Source organism: Coregonus lavaretus (assembly GCF_964263955.1).
Source record: "Coregonus lavaretus genome assembly, chromosome: 19".
NCBI lineage: Eukaryota > Metazoa > Chordata > Actinopteri > Salmoniformes > Salmonidae > Coregonus > Coregonus lavaretus.
Window position 1 is genome coordinate 13,679,879 of NC_140006.1, and position 17,543 is coordinate 13,697,421.

Genomic DNA, 17,543 nt, shown 5'->3' on the forward strand with positions numbered 1-17,543 from the left:
ATCCCCCCAATATCATCCAGAGAGAGCATATCCCCAAACCCAACCATACTCCCCCCACTCAGCTCCCTAAACATTGACTGCATCCTCACTCCCTCCACCACCACCCTCTCCTCCTTCGTTACCTCCCTCCATCCCTCTTGTCTCCCAGTCTCCCCCCTCCTCCCTCTCTGTCTCCCCATCTACCTCTCCAATCCCACCCTGGAACCCCTTTAGCATGATATGTATAATAATAATAATATAATATGCCATTTAGCAGACGCTTTTATCCAAAGCGACTTACAGTCGTGCGTGCATAATTTTTTTGTGTGTATGGGTGGTCCCGGGGATCGAACCCAATACCTTGGCGTTACAAGCGCCGTGCTCTACCAGCTGAGCTAGCTGAGCCTCCCCCCTTCCCCTAGCTCCAGCCGACCCCCTTCTATCCCTCCCTCCGTCCCCCTCTCCTTCTCTCTCTCCCACCAGGTTACCTCTATCCCTCCATCCCCATCCGCCTCCCCAAGACTGCTTGAGAAGCCCCTAATCATGGACTGGAACCCACCTATCCCCCTGTCTATCCCTCCCTCCATCCCCCTCTCCCTCTCTCCGTTGCTGAGGGTTCTGATAAGGCAGGATATCTTGGCGCTGTTGGACTCCTGAGACTGAGAACGGAAGAACGACTCCGAGCTGATGCCTGATGCTATGGGGGAGAAGAACTGAAAGAGAGAAAGAGATGGGGGGGGCAGTTGAACACAACCCAGATGTCATCATTAACCACACTATAAATGTGTTGTTACTCTAGGGATGCTGGGCTTTGACACCATACAACGTGACTGTTTCTAATATCTAAATCTCAAATAAGGTTGTAAAACAAATAGAAAATGTTTATGAATGAAGCATCATGGTCTTTGAAACCCGGCAAATATGTAGGCTACTCACAGGGGTGACATTGGACCTCTCCATCAATCTCTCCTCCCACAGTCTCAGTCTTCTCTCCCTCTCCTCTTCTCTCCCTCTCCTCTTCTCTCCCTCCATCCCCATCTTTTATATGTCTCTGGCAAATTATAATGACGATCAATCTCCCTCCACATACCCTCCCCTCGCTCTCGCGCACTCTCTTTCTGTCTGTAGGAACTTTGTGGAGGAGAAGTTGGGGGTGAAGTATACAGAGGGGAGGAAGACAGAGTTTGCTAAGTCCTTCAGAGAGAGTGGACCTGCCTCGCCTGTATTCTTCATCCTGTCTCCTGGAGTAGACCCTCTCAAAGACGTGGAGTCACTGGGTAACACTAAGACAACTAATTTTGTAATGTAAAGATCACTGTAAATCTGCATGAATATGACACAAACACACTGAGAATATATTGTTTCCATGGTAACAGGCAGGAAGTTGGGGTTCACCATAGACCTGGGGAAACTCCACAATGTGTCTTTGGGTCAGGGTCAGGAGGCTGTGGCTGAGGTCGCCATGGAGATGGCTGCTAAGGAGGGACACTGGGTCATTTTACAGGTATGGCTATCCTGCTATATACTGTACATAAAACATAATTAATTCATTCATCATTGCATCCATCCATCCTTCCATCCATTCATTGTTTCATTAATCAATTTATTAGTTTGTTCGCGCTTACATTTGTTCATCCATCCATCCATTCATCCATTCATCCATTCATCCATTCATCCATTCATCCATTCATTCATTCATTCATTCATTCATTCATTCATTCATTCATTCATTCATCTCTGTCAGAATATCCACCTGGTGGCTCGCTGGCTGGGGTCGTTGGAGAAGCTTCTGGAACGCTGCTGTGAGGGCAGTCACCAGGACTACAGAGTGTTTATGAGTGCTGAGCCTGCCCCCACACCACAGGAGCACATCATCCCTCAGGTACACACACACACACATACACACACATGCATTTATAATAACACGGTGTGTTTTCCTAATTTAAAAGTGTGTTTGTTCTCCTCTCCTCACTCAGGGCATCCTGGAGAATGCCATCAAGATCACCAACGAGCCTCCCACTGGCATGCATGCCAACCTTCATGCTGCTCTGGACAACTTCGACCAGGTACAGGAATGTGTGTATTAATGTCTGTCTGTCCACTGGTGTTAGGGATGGGCAATTGAAATTATTGTTCAAAATAATCTCATCAAATGTTTGATTCACACTTTATAATAATGTCCAGTAATATATAATTTATAAGGCTATTATAAACAGTTCTCACTATTTACTAATTGCTGTTTCTACATTTGCAAATGTTAGTAAGCTATACATAGTTATTTATAAACTTTCAAATGAATTATTGGATAATTTATTAGATGTTTAATATAGACCCTTATAAAACATTTACTAATCATTAGTAAAGTACAGTGGTGTAAAGTAACTAAGTAAAAATACTTTGAAGTACTACTTTGAGGTATCTGTACTTTACTTGAGTTTTAATTTTTTTTACAACTTTTACTTCTACTTGACTACATTCTGAAATAAAATGTGTGCTCGTTACATTTCTAATGCTCAGGCAGGACAGCAAAATGGTCAAATTCATGTACTTATTAAGAAAAATGCATCCCTACTGCCTCTGATCTGGTTTGTAAAAGATTGTTGAACTGTGTCCCTGGATTCCCATAAATAAATAAAAATAAAGGCAATTAGCATAATATAAGGAATTTGATATATAGCCTTTGCTTTCACTTTTGATACTTAAGTACATTTAAAACCAGATACTTTTAGACTTTTACTGAAGTAGTATTTTACTGGGTGACTTTCACTTTTACTTGAGTCATTTTCTTTACTTTTACTCAAGTTTTACTGAATTGGGTACTTTTTCCACCACTGGTAAAGTATTATCTCCACCAAGATCTCAAAATGACATGGAAAATATCAATTGTAAAATAATAAGGACACAACACTGGATGTTTAAGAGAATATATATAGCATTTTATTCCAAAACAGTCACACTGTTCGTTCAAGTTCATCAGAACCAATGGTCCTCAAACGAACCCCTGTCCTCCAGAACTGTCCAGTCCTGTGCTTGCTGTGGGGGAACATGGGTGTTCACTTCACAGTCTAAAGCAGCAGGGTTGCAGCTTGTCTGTTCAACCATGATCTGAGCACTAGCCCACTCACACAAGGGTGCCTCCTTCCCTCCCGTGGTAGAAAGTGCACATCTCACACAGTCAGAACAGTAGGCTGGTAGGCTGCAGCCTGTGTGATGTGAGCACTAGCACAGTCACTCGTGTGCCTCCAATCCTCCCGTGGTAGGCAGTGCACACGTCAGACAGTCAGATGGTACAGTAGATAGTAAGCTACAGCCTCAGTCCTCTACACATTCATACCTACCGATTTTGTGTTCTCTTTCAAGCCAAATTAACCCTCATATTAACCCTTAAAATCTATAAATCATATTTTCCCATCAAAGCTCACCCTACCCATTCCCTGAACCAATCCTCCTCCCTCCCATTTTGAAATGTCAGGCTATAGTAGGCCCCTCCCCTCCCCTGGCCCCTCTACCCTAGGTCCCTCACTGAGTGCTGTACACACCGCTGAGCAGGCGGCTCTTCTTCTCCTCCTTCTGGCTCTTGTTCTTCAGGTCAGCAAACATCTGGGAGAAGAAGTTAGGGTCTGTGTTCATCTGGAGCAGCTTACCACTCATCAGCTTGGTGATGGACATGCAGCGGATCTAGAAGGTCTGCCTGCAGGTCTCCACCAGGAAGGATCTCAGGGGGTAGGAGATCTCGTTGCCCATGTAGGAGCAGGTCGTGTAGAGGCAAGTAAGCAGCACGGCATGCAGCTCATAGGTGGCCACCTCGGAGGAGACTGCCTCGTGGAACAGCATGTAGAGGAAGACCACCATGGCCGGGTTGATGCAGCTCTGGTTCTGATAGCAGTTGTCCAGCAGATAACGGTCAACCACCCGCAGCCACAGCTCCGGGTCCATGGAAGACATGTCCTGGATCAGGTAGCAGCGCCGGCACAGGAACTCACCCAGGCAGCGCAGCAGCTCGCCGGTTGTAGCGTGGACCATCACCGGCCTCTTGGGCGTGTCGAGGTCCTGGACGATCACCGTCTGGAGCGTGTCGGGGGCCGTGTTGGAGTTGGTCAAGGGGGCCTTCTCGACCGACGAGGCGGCATTGTTGGAGCTGTTGGCGATGGCTGGAGTGCTCTGGTACTGGGTGGACAGCTTGTCACAGGATTGAGACTTCTCCAGGGTGAGGGTGGACAAGTTGGAGGAGGACTGAGACTTCTCCAGGTTCTCGTTACTCAGATGGGCGATGTTGTTTTGGTTGGTGTTCTCGTGGGCCTGCATATTCTTGGAGCCCTTCTTCTTCACAATCTGCCTCCATGGCGAGTAGCGCTTCAGGGTCTTGTCTTTGCCGCTCTTACGGGTCTGGACTTCAAAGAAGTGGCCCACCATGTCCGGCCCATCTTTGAAGTGGACTGCCTTCTCGCGGAGTGAGATAGACATTGGTCTATAGTGCCTGTGGAAAACAAAATGCTTCAATATTAGCAAAATGAAATGCATGGCATCAGTTCAGTAGGCCTATCTAGCTCAGCTCTGGGTGTCTCCCAGATGGCAACCTATTCCCTATATAGTGCACTGCTTTTTACCAAGGCCTATAGGAGTCTGGTCAAAGTAGTGCAATATATACGAAATAGGGTTCCATGTGGGACATAATCTAAATCAAAGAGAATTAAGCATAGACATTAGGGTTATTCATAAACATTAGCAATGTAACATTTCAAAGCAAAACAAAAATATTACTCACTGATTTCAAGTTGATATGTGAAAAATTGTAAAGATAATTCAATATTTTCTTTGTTAATTGAAAGGTAAAGACGGGTTGTCCAGGTGCTTTGAGTTCAAGGCTGTTATTGGTTGTGAACATCGGAATTGTCCAAGGTTCTGAAATCGAGCGTTGTGAAATTGTGTGTCGCCGTCGTAATAAAGAAGCATGTCATAGAGGCGATTTTGTGAAAGATTAAAAGTTTGATGTTGGCAAAAATAAATAAATAAACAAATAAATAAAGTCAGATTTTCGCCATGATAGAATTTGCCTCATATTTGCTATAGCCTAGCTCAATACGTTGAAAACGAAATAATCTTTGAGTGACTGCTACGCTACAGCGTTATATTTCTGGCCTCAATGGATGAATAACATGTATCTGCGAGTGTTTTGCATGGATCTCAATGGTCTGTCAAATTAAATTGGCACCTCTGTCAGGTGCGCGCTTATCTCGTTCACCACCAGACTCTTCTTCCCCCTAAAGGGTGCGTTAGTCATTTCACTTTAGCAATCTACTCCGATAATGAGCATTTAGCCTAGGGACAAATAGGTGCTCGCCTATAATCGCTATTTGAAGTGGAGAGCATACAGGCCTACTTCTATGTCAGGACTGACTGAAGGACTAGCTTAAAATGCGTTATAGAAGTAGGCTAAATAGCCTTTTCGTGTAAAACGCAACATAAGAACCAGCAGTAGCTCAAATAAAAACGTCTAAAACTCCACTCCAAAGTTATAAAAAAAGATGTACCGTACCAGTTAAAGGTTTGGACACACCTACTCATTCAAGGGTTTTTCTACATTGTAGAATAATAGTGAAGACATCAAAACTATGAAATAACACATGTGGAATCATGTAGTAACCAAAAAAGTATTAAACACATAAAAATATATTTTATATTTGAGATTCTTCAAACACCGCTCTTGCTGCTGGTGATTCTCAGATCCACCTCTAGGCAGACGACACCATTTTGTATACATCTGGCCCTTCATTGGACACTGTGTTAACAAACCTCCAAACGAGCTTCAATGCCATACAACACAACTTCCGTAGCCTCCAACTGCTCTTAAACACAAGTAAAATGAAATGCATGCTCTTCACCCGCCCAAAGTCCCATATACTACCCACCACTGCGACCTGTATGCTCTTGTTGGCTGGTCCACACTACATATTCGTTGCCAAACCCACTGGCTCCAGGCCATCTATAAATCACTTCTAGGCAAATCCCCTCCTTATCTTAGCTTATCCTAATCTCTGAAGCTGGAGACACTTATCTAACTTCAAGCATCAGTTGTCAGACCACCTTACTGATCACTGCACCTGTACACAGCCCATCTGAAATTAGCCCACCCAACTACCTCATCCCCATATTGTTATTTATTTTTGCTAATTTACACCCCAGTATCTCTATTTGCACATTATCTCTTGTACATCTATCATTCCAGTGTTAATACTAATTGTAATTATTTTGCACTATGGCCTATTTATTGCCTTACCTCCATAGCTTTCTACATTTGCACACACTGTATATATTTTCTGTAGTATTTTTGACTTTGTGTTTTGTTTTACCCCATATGTAACTCTGTGTTGTTATTTTTGTAAATGAGAACTTGTTCTCAACTGGCTTACCTGGTTAAATAAAGGTGAAATAAAAAAATTGAAAAATCAGTTGCCTTGATGACAGCTTTGCACACTACTGGCTTCACCTAGAATGCTTTTCCAACAGTCTTGAAGGAGTTCCCACATATGCTGAGCACCTGTTGGCTGCTTTTCCTTCACTCTGTGGTCCGACTCATCCCAAACCATCTCAATTGGGTTGAGGTCGGGGGATTGTGGAGGCAAGGTCATCTGATGCAGCACTCTCATTCGTGGTAAAATAGTCCTTCCACAGGCTGGAGGTGTGTTGGTTCATTGTCCTGTTGAAAAACAAATTATAGTTCCACTAAGCCCAAACCAGATGGGATGGTGTATCGCTGCAGAATGTTGCGGTAGCCATGCTGGTTAAGTGTGCCTTGAATTCTAAATAAATCACAGACAGTGTCACCAGCAAAGCATCCCCACACCATAACACCCCCTCCTACATGCTTTACGGTGGGAAGTACACATGCGGAGATCATCCGTTCACCCACACCACGTCTCATAAAGACACGGCAGTTGGAACCATACATCTCCAATTTGGACTCCAGACCAAAGGACAAATTTCCATTGGTCTAATGTCCACTGCTCGTGTTTCTTTGCCCAAGCAAGTCTCTTCTAATTATTGGTGTCCTTTAGTAGTGGTTTCTTTGCAGCAAATCGACCACGAAGGCCTGATTCACACAGTCTCCTCTGAACAGTTGATGTTGAGATGTGTCTGCATTTATTTGGTCTGCAATTTCTGAGGCTGGTAACTCTATTTAACTTATCCTCTGCAGCAGAGGTAACTCTGGGTCTTCCATTCCTGTGGCAGTCCTCATGAGAGCCAGTTTCATCATAGCACTTGATGGTTTTTGCGACTGCACTTGAATAAACTTTCAAAGTTGTTGAAGTTTTCCGTATTGACTGACCTTCATGTCTTAAAGTAATGATGGACTGTCATTTCTCTTTGATTATTTGAGCTGTTCTTGCCATAATATGGACTTGGTCTTTTATCAAATAGGGCTATCTTCTGTATACCACCCCTACCTTGTCACAACACAACTGATTGGCTCAAACACATTAAGAAGGGAAGAAATTCCACAAATTAACTTTTAAGAAGGCACAGCTGTTAATTGAAATGCATTCCAGATGACTACCCCATGAAGCTGATTGAGAGAATGCCAAGAGTGTGCAAAGCTGTCAAGGCAAAGGGTGGTTTCTTTGAATAATCTCAAATAAACAAATCAAAATATATTTTATAACACTTTTTTGGTTACTACATGATTCCATATGTGTTATTTCATAGTTTTGATGTCTTCACTATTATTCTACAATGTAGAAAATAGTAAAAATAAAGAAAAACCCTGGAATGAGTAGGTGTGTCCAAACTTTTGACTGGAACTGTGTATATATATATATCATGGTATATCCTTGTGTGCAAGAATGTCTTAAGAATCGAAATACTTACAACAGTTGATCCAATTCTAGCCTAAGCTCGGTTTGAATATTCAAGTACCTCCCCATCCCTAACTGCTGTCCTAATACAGTTGAAGTCGGAAGTTTACATACACCTTAGCCAAATACATTTAAACTAAGTTTTTCACAATTCCTGACATTTAATCCTAGTAAAAATTCCCTGTTTTAGGTCAGTTAGGATCACCACTTTATTTTAAGAATGTCAGAATAATTGTAGAGAGAATGATTTATTTCAGCTTTTATTTCTTTCACCACATTCCCAGTGGGTCAGAAGTTTACATACACTCAATTAGTATTTGGTAGCATTGCCTTTAAATTGTTTAATTTGGGTCAAACATTTCGGGTAGCCTTCCACATGCTTCCCACAATAAGTTGGGTAAATTTTGGCCCATTCCTCCTGACTGAGCTGGTGTAACTGAGTCAGGTTTGTAGGCCTCCTTGCTCGCACACGCTTTTTCAGTTCTGCCCACACATTTTCTATAGGATTGATGTCAGGGCTTTGTGATGGCCACTCCAATACCTTGACTTTGTTGTCCTTAAGCCATTTTGCCACAACTTTGTAAGTAGGCTTGGGGTCATTGCCCATTTGGAAGACTCATTTATGACCAAACTTTAACTTCCTGACTGATGTCTTGAGATGTTGCTTCAATATATCCACATAATTTTCCTTCCTCATGATGCCATCTATTTTGTGAAGTGCACCAGTCCCTCCTGCAGCAAAGCACCCCCACAGCATGATGCTGCCACCTCCGTGCTTCACGGTTGGGATGGTGTTCTTCGGCTTGCAAGGTCCCCCTTTTTCCTCCAAACATAACGATGGTCATTATGGCCAAACAGTTCTATTTTTGTTTCATCAGACCAGAGGACATTTCTCAAAAGTACAATCTTTGTCCCCATGTGCAGTTGCAAACCATTGTCTGGGTTTTTTATGGCGGTTTTGGAGCAGTGGCTTCTTCCTTGCTGCGCGGCCTTTAAGGTTATGTCGATATAGGACTTGTTTTACTGTGGATATAGATACTTTTGTACCTGTTTCCTCCAGCATCTTCACAAGGTCCTTTGCTGTTGTTCTGGGATTGATTTGCACTTTTCGCACCAAAGTACATTCATCTCTAGGAGACAAAACGCGTCTTCTTCCTGAGTGGTTTGACAGCTGCGTGGTCCCATGGTGTTTATACTTGCGTACTATTGTTTGTACAGATGAACGTGGCACCTTTAGGCATTTGGAAATTGCTCCCAAGGATGAACCAGACTTGTGGAGGTCTATAATTTTTATTCTGAGGTCTTGGCTGATTTCCTTTGATTTTCCCACGATGTCAAGCAAAGAGGCACTGAGTTTGAAGGTAGGCCTTGAAATACATCAACAGGTACACCTCCAATTGACTCAAATGATGTCAATTAGCCTATCAGAAGCTTCTAAAGCCATGACATCATTTTCTGGAATTTTCCAAGCTGTTTAAAGGCACAGTCAACTTAGTATATGTAAACTTCTGACCCACTGGAATTGTGATACAGTGAATTATAAGTGAAATAATCTGTCTGTAAACAATTGTTGGAAAAATTACTTGTGTCATGCACATATTAGAAGTCCTAACCGACTTGCCAAAACTATAGTTTGTTAAAAGGAAATGGGAGTGGTTGAAAAACTAGTTTTAATGTCTCCAACCTAAGTGTATGTAAACTTCCGACTTCAACTGTATATTATCAATATCTCACAAACTCCTTCCACAACCACCCTCGCTCGCTCTCTCTCTCTCGCTCTCTCTCTCTCTGTCTTTCTCTCTGTAGGACATATTGGATCAGTGCAGTAGAGAGCAGGAGTTTAAGACCATCCTGTTCTCTCTGTGTTATTTTCATGCCTGTGTGGCTGAGAGGCGTAAGTTCGGTCCTCAGGGTTGGAACAGGAAATACCCCTTTAACACTGGAGACCTCACCATCTCTGTCAACGTGCTCTACAACTACCTGGAGGCCAACTCACAGGTCACTGTTTACCGTGTTATAGTGATCAGGATGGTGATGATCATGACTGTATTGATGATTGATGATGTTTATATTGATGATGATGATGAGTCATTGTTCATGTATTTTGTGTGTGCGTGTGTGTGCTTGCGCATGTTTAGGTGCCGTGGGAGGACTTGCGCTATCTGTTTGGAGAGATCATGTATGGAGGTCACATCACAGACGACTGGGACAGAAGACTCTGTAGAACCTACCTGGAGGAATATATGCAGCCCAACCAGGTGTGTGTGTGTGTTACGATTGTGATGATAGTGTTAAAAATAAACCTACACCCTGTTTCCCACCAGTTTGACAGGAAGTTGAATCTGGCTCCGGGCTTTGTGGTTCCCTCCAACCTGGACTACCAGGGTTACCATGGTTACATAGATGAGATGCTGCCCCACGAGAGCCCGGTGCATTATGGACTACACCCCAACGCAGAGATAGAGTTTCTGACGGTGACCTCTGATAACCTCTTCCACACACTGCTGGAGCTGCAGTCACCTGATTCTGTGATGGGAGAGGGGGCTTCACAGACCGTAGAGGAGAAGGTGTGTGTGAGAGACACACACACACACACACACCAGGCATATTCATAACAGACACACTCATAGCAGACACACACATACAGCGGACCCACACACACTCATCCCTCATCCTCCCTGCAGGTGAAGACCATCCTAGACGAGGTGTTGGAGAAGCTTCCAGAAGAGTACAACATGTCAGACATCACGTCTAAGACTGCTGAGAGATCACCATACATCCTGGTCTGCTTCCAGGAGTGTGAACGTATGAACACGCTCATCTACGAGATACGACGCTCACTCAAGGAGCTGGACCTGGGGCTGAAGGTGGGTTAGGGGCTAGGGGTCAGCTGGGAAATTAGACTAGGACTGATAGATGACATAAGGGTGAATTGGTAGTTGTCTCTCATAACAGTGATGTTTTTTTCTCCTTCCAGGGTGAGCTGGCTATCTCCTCAGAGATGGAGCAGATCCAGTCAGCTCTGTTCTTTGATAACGTCCCAGACATCTGGACCAAACTGGCCTACCCCTTCACTTACAGCCTGGCCCAGTGGTGAGTCACTGTGTGTACTCTCCCACTGTCCCAACGTGTACTTAAGATGATGTGTTGCTATGTGTGTGTGTGTGTTTACCAGGTATAATGACGTGTTGCTGCGCTGTAGAGAGCTGGACAGCTGGACACAGGACCTGGCTCTGCCCACCGTCGTCTGGCTGTCTGGACTCTTTAACCCACAGTCCTTCTTAACAGGTAACATACACGCACATCCCCCTACACACTTACAAACAACATTCCCAACCAACTTATGTTGTAACTGTCAGTTGCCTCTTGGTATTCTCTGTTCAGTGGAATTATTTGCTCAACTACCCTCTCTCCCTCCAGCGGTGATGCAGTCTCTGGCTCGTAAGAATGAGTGGCCGTTAGATAAGATGAACCTGACTGTGGATGTGACTAAGAAATGTAAGGAAGAGTTCAACCAGCCTGCCAGAGAGGGAGCATACGTATACGGACTATACATGGAAGGTATACACTCCTCTCCTTCTCATGAACACATACATCCTAGTTCATTTATCTTCATTTTTCCCACTTTGTCCCATAGGTGCAAGATGGGACACTCAGGGTGGGGTGATCACTGAGGCTCGTCTGAAGGAGTTAACCCCCTCCATGCCAGTCATCTCAGTCCGAGCCGTACCTAACGACAGACAGGAGACGCGTAACATCTATGAGTGTCCCCTGTACAAGACCAAGCTGAGAGGAACCACTTATGTCTGGACCTTCAGCCTCAAGACCAGAGAGAGACCAGCCAAGTGGCTACTGGCTGGGGTGGCACTGCTGCTCAGTGTGTGAGCTGTCAGGGTAGGAACTCTGCTTGTGAGAGAAATGAGGTGAAGGTGGAGAAGGATGAGGGGCCTGATGCTCTACAAGACTGTTGGTTAAAAATGGCTTTTTTGAGGTTGGAAAGAGGCAAGGTAGTTTTTTCTTTAGTTATTCGTAGGGTGTGTATTTTCTGCATTATGTTGCTAAGTGTGAGAAAAGTTATTTTATGTAAAATACGCATGTTTTACTACATATCCCTCAAGCCAGGTTTCATGCTGCTATTGAAATATAAAAGGAATTTGTATAGTACTGTTTTAGCACCTGAAAGCTATATGAAAATGTATAAAGCTATATTACGTTTTTTCATATGAATTAGTATGAATATATCTGTATTTTTCTGAATTTATTGAAAAACAATACAGTACAAGCTGCAAAATAGTTTCACACATTTGATCACAGTAAGAACCCATTACTTCAAAGCTTATTATTTTGAACAAATCAACTGTATCTAACAAGTGTACAAATCTAAAAGCAGAAAACATTGGATGGTACCCTTTACCTAGTCCTAGCATTGTCAGTGGGTGCTGTAGGTGGGTGTGGTGCAGGAATCAGATGCAGGACGCAGAAAGATAAGTCCAATAGACTTTAGTGAACAGCACACTCAAAATCACGAGTCAAACGCCCGGAGGCGAGAAAGTCCGCACACAGGCGAAAACCAAAAAGGCGCACAAAACAGTGCGTAAATAACCTCCTAAACACAGAGGAGGAAAATCCGAAATGCACAAGGCAAACAGTAGCGCACACAACACGACAGTGAAACAATAACACACAACCACAGACACACACAACGAGAACTAAATAGAACACTAACGAGGACTAACTAGACACAGGTGTACAACATCAAGACCAAACCAAACGAACATGAAACATAGATCGGTGGCAGCTAGTACTCCGGAGACGACGACCGCCGAAGCCTGCCCGAACCAGGAGGAGGAGCAGCCTCGGCCGAAACCGTGACAGTACCCCCCCTTGACGCGCGGCTCCAGCCGTGCGCCGACCCCGGCCTCGGGGACGACCAGGAGGACGCGGAGCAGGGCGCGCGGGATGGTCCCGGTGGAACTCCGACAGGAGAGATGGGTCTAGGATGTCCCTCCGCGGCACCCAGCACCGCTCCTCCGGGCCGTACCCCTCCCACTCCACGAGATACTGGAGACCCCCCATCCGGCGTCTGGAGTCCAAGATGGACCGGACGGTGTACGCCGGAGCCCCCTCGATGTCCAATGGGGGCGGAGGAGCCTCTCCTATCTCATTGTCCTGGAGTGGACCAGCTACCACCGGCCTGAGAAGAGACACATGGAACGAGGGGTTAATATTCTTATATTCAACAGGTAGATGTAACCTATAACACACCTCGTTCAATCTTCTCAGGACTTTAAAGGGCCCCACAAACCGCCGACCCAGCTTCCGGCAGGGCAGGCGGAGGGGCAGGTTTCTGGTAGAGAGCCAGACTCGATCTCCGGGTGCGTACACCGGCCCCTCACTGCGGTGGAGATCGGCGCTCGCCTTGTGACGAAGGACGGCCCGCTGCAGGTGGACGTGGGCAGCGTTCCACGTCTCTTCCGAGCGCCTCATCCAATCATCCACCACAGGGGCCTCGATCTGGCTCTGCTGCCACGGTGCCAGAACCGGCTGGTAACCTAATACACATTGAAAAGGGGTTAGGTTAGTAGAGGAGTGGCGGAGAGAGTTCTGGGCCATCTCGGCCCAGGGAATGTAACGCGCCCACTCCTCAGGCCGGTCCTGGCAATACGACCTCAGAAACCTACCCACATCCTGGTTGACACGTTCCACCTGCCCGTTACTCTCCGGGTGGTACCCCGAGGTAAGGCTAACCGAGACCCCCAAACGCTCCATAAACGCTCTCCACACACGGGAGGTAAACAGGGGGCCTCGATCAGACACTATATCCTCGGGAACCCCGTAATGCCGGAAGACGTGGGTAAATAGGGCCTCAGCGGTCTGTAGGGCAGTAGGTAGACCCGACATAGGGAGAAGACGACAGGCCTTAGAGAACCGGTCCACAACGACCAGGATGGTGGTATTCCCCTGAGAGAGGGGAAGGTATGTTACAAAATCCACCGAGAGGTGGGACCATGGTCGTTGTGAAACGGGTAGGCGCTGTAACTTACCCCTGGGCAGATGTCGGGGCGCCTTACACTGGGCGCACACCGAGCAGGAGGAGACATAAACCCTCACATCCCTAGCCAAAGTAGGCCACCAGTATTTAGTGCTAAGGCAATGCACTGTCCGGCCAATACCCGGATGTCCTGAGGAGGGTGACGTGTGAGCCCAGTAGATGAGTCGATCCCGAATCTCGAGCGGAACGTACCTCCGACCCTCAGGACATTGTGGAGGGCTGGGGTCGGTACGCAACGCTCGCTCGATCTCGGCATCGACCTCCCACACCACCGGTGCCACAAGGCAAGACTCCAGTAGGATGGGAGTAGGCTCAACGGACCTCTCCTCCGTGTCATACCGCCGGGACAGTGCATCTGCCTTGCCATTCTGGGACCCAGGGATGTACGTGATTTTAAATACGAACCTGGTGAGAAACATACTCCATCGAGCCTGGCGAGGGTTCAGTCTCCTCGCTGCCCGGATGTACTCCAGGTTCCGATGGTCAGTCAAAATGAGGAAAGGGTGTTGAGCCCCCTCAAGCCAATGCCTCCACACCTTAAGGGCCTGAACTACAGCTAACAGCTCCCTGTCCCCAACGTCATAGTTACGCTCCGCCGGGCTGAGCTTTTTGGAGTAAAAAGCACAGGGGCGGAGTTTAGGTGGCGAGCCGGACCGTTGAGAGAGCACGGCCCCTATACCAGCCTCAGACGCGTCCACCTCATCCTGAAAGGGAATTGTGGAATCCGGATGCGCCAGCACCGGAGCCGACGTAAACAGGTCCTTCAGTCTCCCAAAGGCCCTGTCCGCATCAGCTGACCACTGCAGGCGCACCGGACCCCCTTTCAGAAGGGACGTGATGGGAGCTGCCACCTGTCCAAAACCCCGGATAAACCTCTGGTAGTAATTCGCAAAGCCCAAGAACTGCTGCACCTCTTTTACAGTGGTTGGAGTTTGCCAATTACGCACAGCGGACACACGATCCACCTCCATACTCACCCCTGACGCGGACAACCGATAACCCAAAAAGGAGACCGATTCCTGGAAAAACAGACATTTCTCTGCCTTGCCATATAGGTCGTGCTCCAACAGCCTCCTCAATACACGTCGCACCAGGGTTACATGCTCGGCTCGGGTAGACGAGTACACCAGAATATCATCAATGTACACGACCACCCCTTGTCCCTGCATATCCCGGAAAATGTCATCTACAAAGGATTGAAAGACTGATGGAGCATTCATCAACCCATGTGGCATGACAAGATATTCGAAATGACCTGACGTGGTACTAAACGCTGTTTTCCATTCATCGCCCCCCCTAATGCGCACCAAGTTATACGCGCTCCTGAGATCCAATTTTGTGAAAAACCGCGCCCCATGCAATGACTCCGTCATGGTCGCAATCAGAGGGAGTGGATAACTGTATTTTACAGTAATCTGATTGAGACCACGGTAATCAATGCACGGGCGCAACCCTCCATCTTTCTTTTTCACAAAAAAGAAACTCGAAGAGGCGGGGGAAGTGGAAGGCCGAATGTATCCCTGTCTCAAAGAATCGGCTATGTAGGTCTCCATAGCTTTTCTCTCCTCTTGAGACAAAGGATACACATGGCTCCGTGGGAGCGCTGCTCCTGCCTGGAGATCAATCGCACAATCCCCCTGTCTATGGGGAGGCAACTGCGTCGCCCTAGTTTTGCTAAACACAAGAGCTAAATCCCCATATTCAGGCGGAATGTGCAATGCGGGCACTTGGTTTGGACTTTCCACCGAAGTCGCCCCCACGGAAACACCCAGACATCGCCCCTCACACTGAGCAGACCACCCATCGAGAGCCCTCTGTTGCCACGAAATAGCAGGGTTATGGGTGCTTAACCAGGGAATCCCCAGCACCACTGGGTACGCAGGAGAGTCGATCAGATACAGCTGTATAGTCTCTTCATGACCCCCCTGCGCACACATCCTAAGTGGCGCTGTGACCTCCCTGATCAACCCCGACCCCAACGGACGGCTATCTAAGGCATGAACGGGAAAAGGTTTGTCAACGGGTAGGAGAGGGATCCCTAACTCTAAACAAAACTTTCGATCAACAAAATTCCCAGCTGCACCTGAATCTACTAGCGCCTTATGCTGGGAATGAGGTGCAACCTGTGGAAAACCAACAGGTATACAAAAGTGCGCAACAGAAAGCTCTGGGTAGGTGGGGCGTCTACTCACCTGGGAGGCCCCCCCAGTGCGTGGCCTGTTGTCTTCTCCCCCCGGAGAACCCTCCCCAGCACCTGGCCGCAGTGTGCCCTCCACGACCGCACTTGGTGCAGGAGACAGGCCCCCTCGGGCTCCTCCCACTCCGGTCTCTAGTGCCGGCACCCCCGAGCTCCATAGGGCTCGGCTCGGAGGTGCCGGAGGGAGGAATGGACGGACCCCCCTCGGGACGTCCACGGGTGGCCAGCAGGGTGTCTAAACGGATGGACATATCAACCAACTGGTCGAAAGTCAGATGGGTATCCCTGCAGGCCAACTCTCGTTGAACGTCCTCCCGGAGGCTACACCGAAAATGGTCAATGAGAGCCCGTTCATTCCACCCTGCATCCGCCGCTAGAGTCCGGTACTCCAAAGCAAACGCCTGTGCGCTCCTCCTCCCCTGTCTCAAGTGGACTAGCCGCTCCCCCGCCGCTTTGCCCTCAGGTGGATGGTCAAACACGGCCTTGAAGCGGCGGGAGAACTCGGCGTAGGAGATGGTGTTGGCGTCCATCTTCCTCCACTCAGCGTTAGCCCACTCCAACGCCTTTCCCGAGAGACAGGAGATGAGGGCGGAAACGCTCTCGTTTCCCGAGGGCACCGGGTGTACAGTGGCCAGGTAGAGCTCCACCTGCAGGAGAAACCCCTGACACCCGGCAGCTGTTCCGTCATACGCCCTCGGGAGCGAGAGCCGAATCCTCCTGGGTTCCGGACCTGGGGCTGGTGGACCGGCCGATGGGGTGGACAGGGTAGGTGGAGGTGTGGGTACCCTGCTGGCTTCCCATCGGTGCAGGGTGTTGATCACGTCCTGTAGAGCGGTCTCCAGTTGTCTTATCTGGCCCTCCTGCCAATGGATATGCTCCTCGAGCGACACCGGTGTCACAGCCGATCCTGCTGATTCCATAATGGTGTGTTATTCTGTCAGTGGGTGCTGTAGGTGGGTGTGGTGCAGGAATCAGATGCAGGACGCAGAAAGATAAGTCCAATAGACTTTAGTGAACAGCACACTCAAAATCACGAGTCAAACGCCCGGAGGCGAGAAAGTCCGCACACAGGCGAAAACCAAAAAGGCGCACAAAACAGTGCGTAAATAACCTCCTAAACACAGAGGAGGAAAATCCGAAATGCACAAGGCAAACAGTAGCGCACACAACACGACAGCGAAACAATAACACACAACCACAGACACACACAACGAGAACTAAATAGAACACTAACGAGGACTAACTAGACACAGGTGTACAACATCAAGACCAAACCAAACGAACATGAAACATAGATCGGTGGCAGCTAGTACTCCGGAGACGACGACCGCCGAAGCCTGCCCGAACCAGGAGGAGGAGCAGCTTCGGCCGAAACCGTGACAAACATCTAAAAAGGAGTGGTGTTCAAGTGCTCTATGGTCTATGTAACACTTGTTAATATGGCACATCAGTGACATGTCAC

General features: G+C 47.3%; 1 protein-coding gene and 1 pseudogene across 2 annotated transcripts; one reads left to right on the forward strand and one right to left on the reverse strand.

Annotated features, from left to right (window-relative positions):
• Positions 1-1,024: 1,024 nt before the first annotated feature.
• Positions 1,025-11,717, forward strand: LOC311146968 (dynein axonemal heavy chain 11-like; the record flags this gene model as incomplete). Its single annotated transcript, XM_084183579.1, has 12 exons — positions 1,025-1,256; positions 1,356-1,483; positions 1,724-1,861; positions 1,956-2,045; positions 9,639-9,830; positions 9,971-10,090; positions 10,157-10,399; positions 10,517-10,699; positions 10,810-10,925; positions 11,008-11,120; positions 11,253-11,393; positions 11,470-11,717. The coding sequence occupies 12 exons, from the start codon at positions 1,025-1,027 to the stop codon at positions 11,715-11,717; spliced, it is 1,944 nt and encodes a 647-aa protein (XP_084039705.1).
• LOC311146230 (cyclin-dependent kinase 5 activator 1-like) lies at positions 3,499-4,443 on the reverse strand (annotated as a pseudogene). Its single transcript has one exon. The product of its transcript is annotated as a cyclin-dependent kinase 5 activator 1-like (transcript).
• Positions 11,718-17,543: the final 5,826 nt, after the last annotated feature.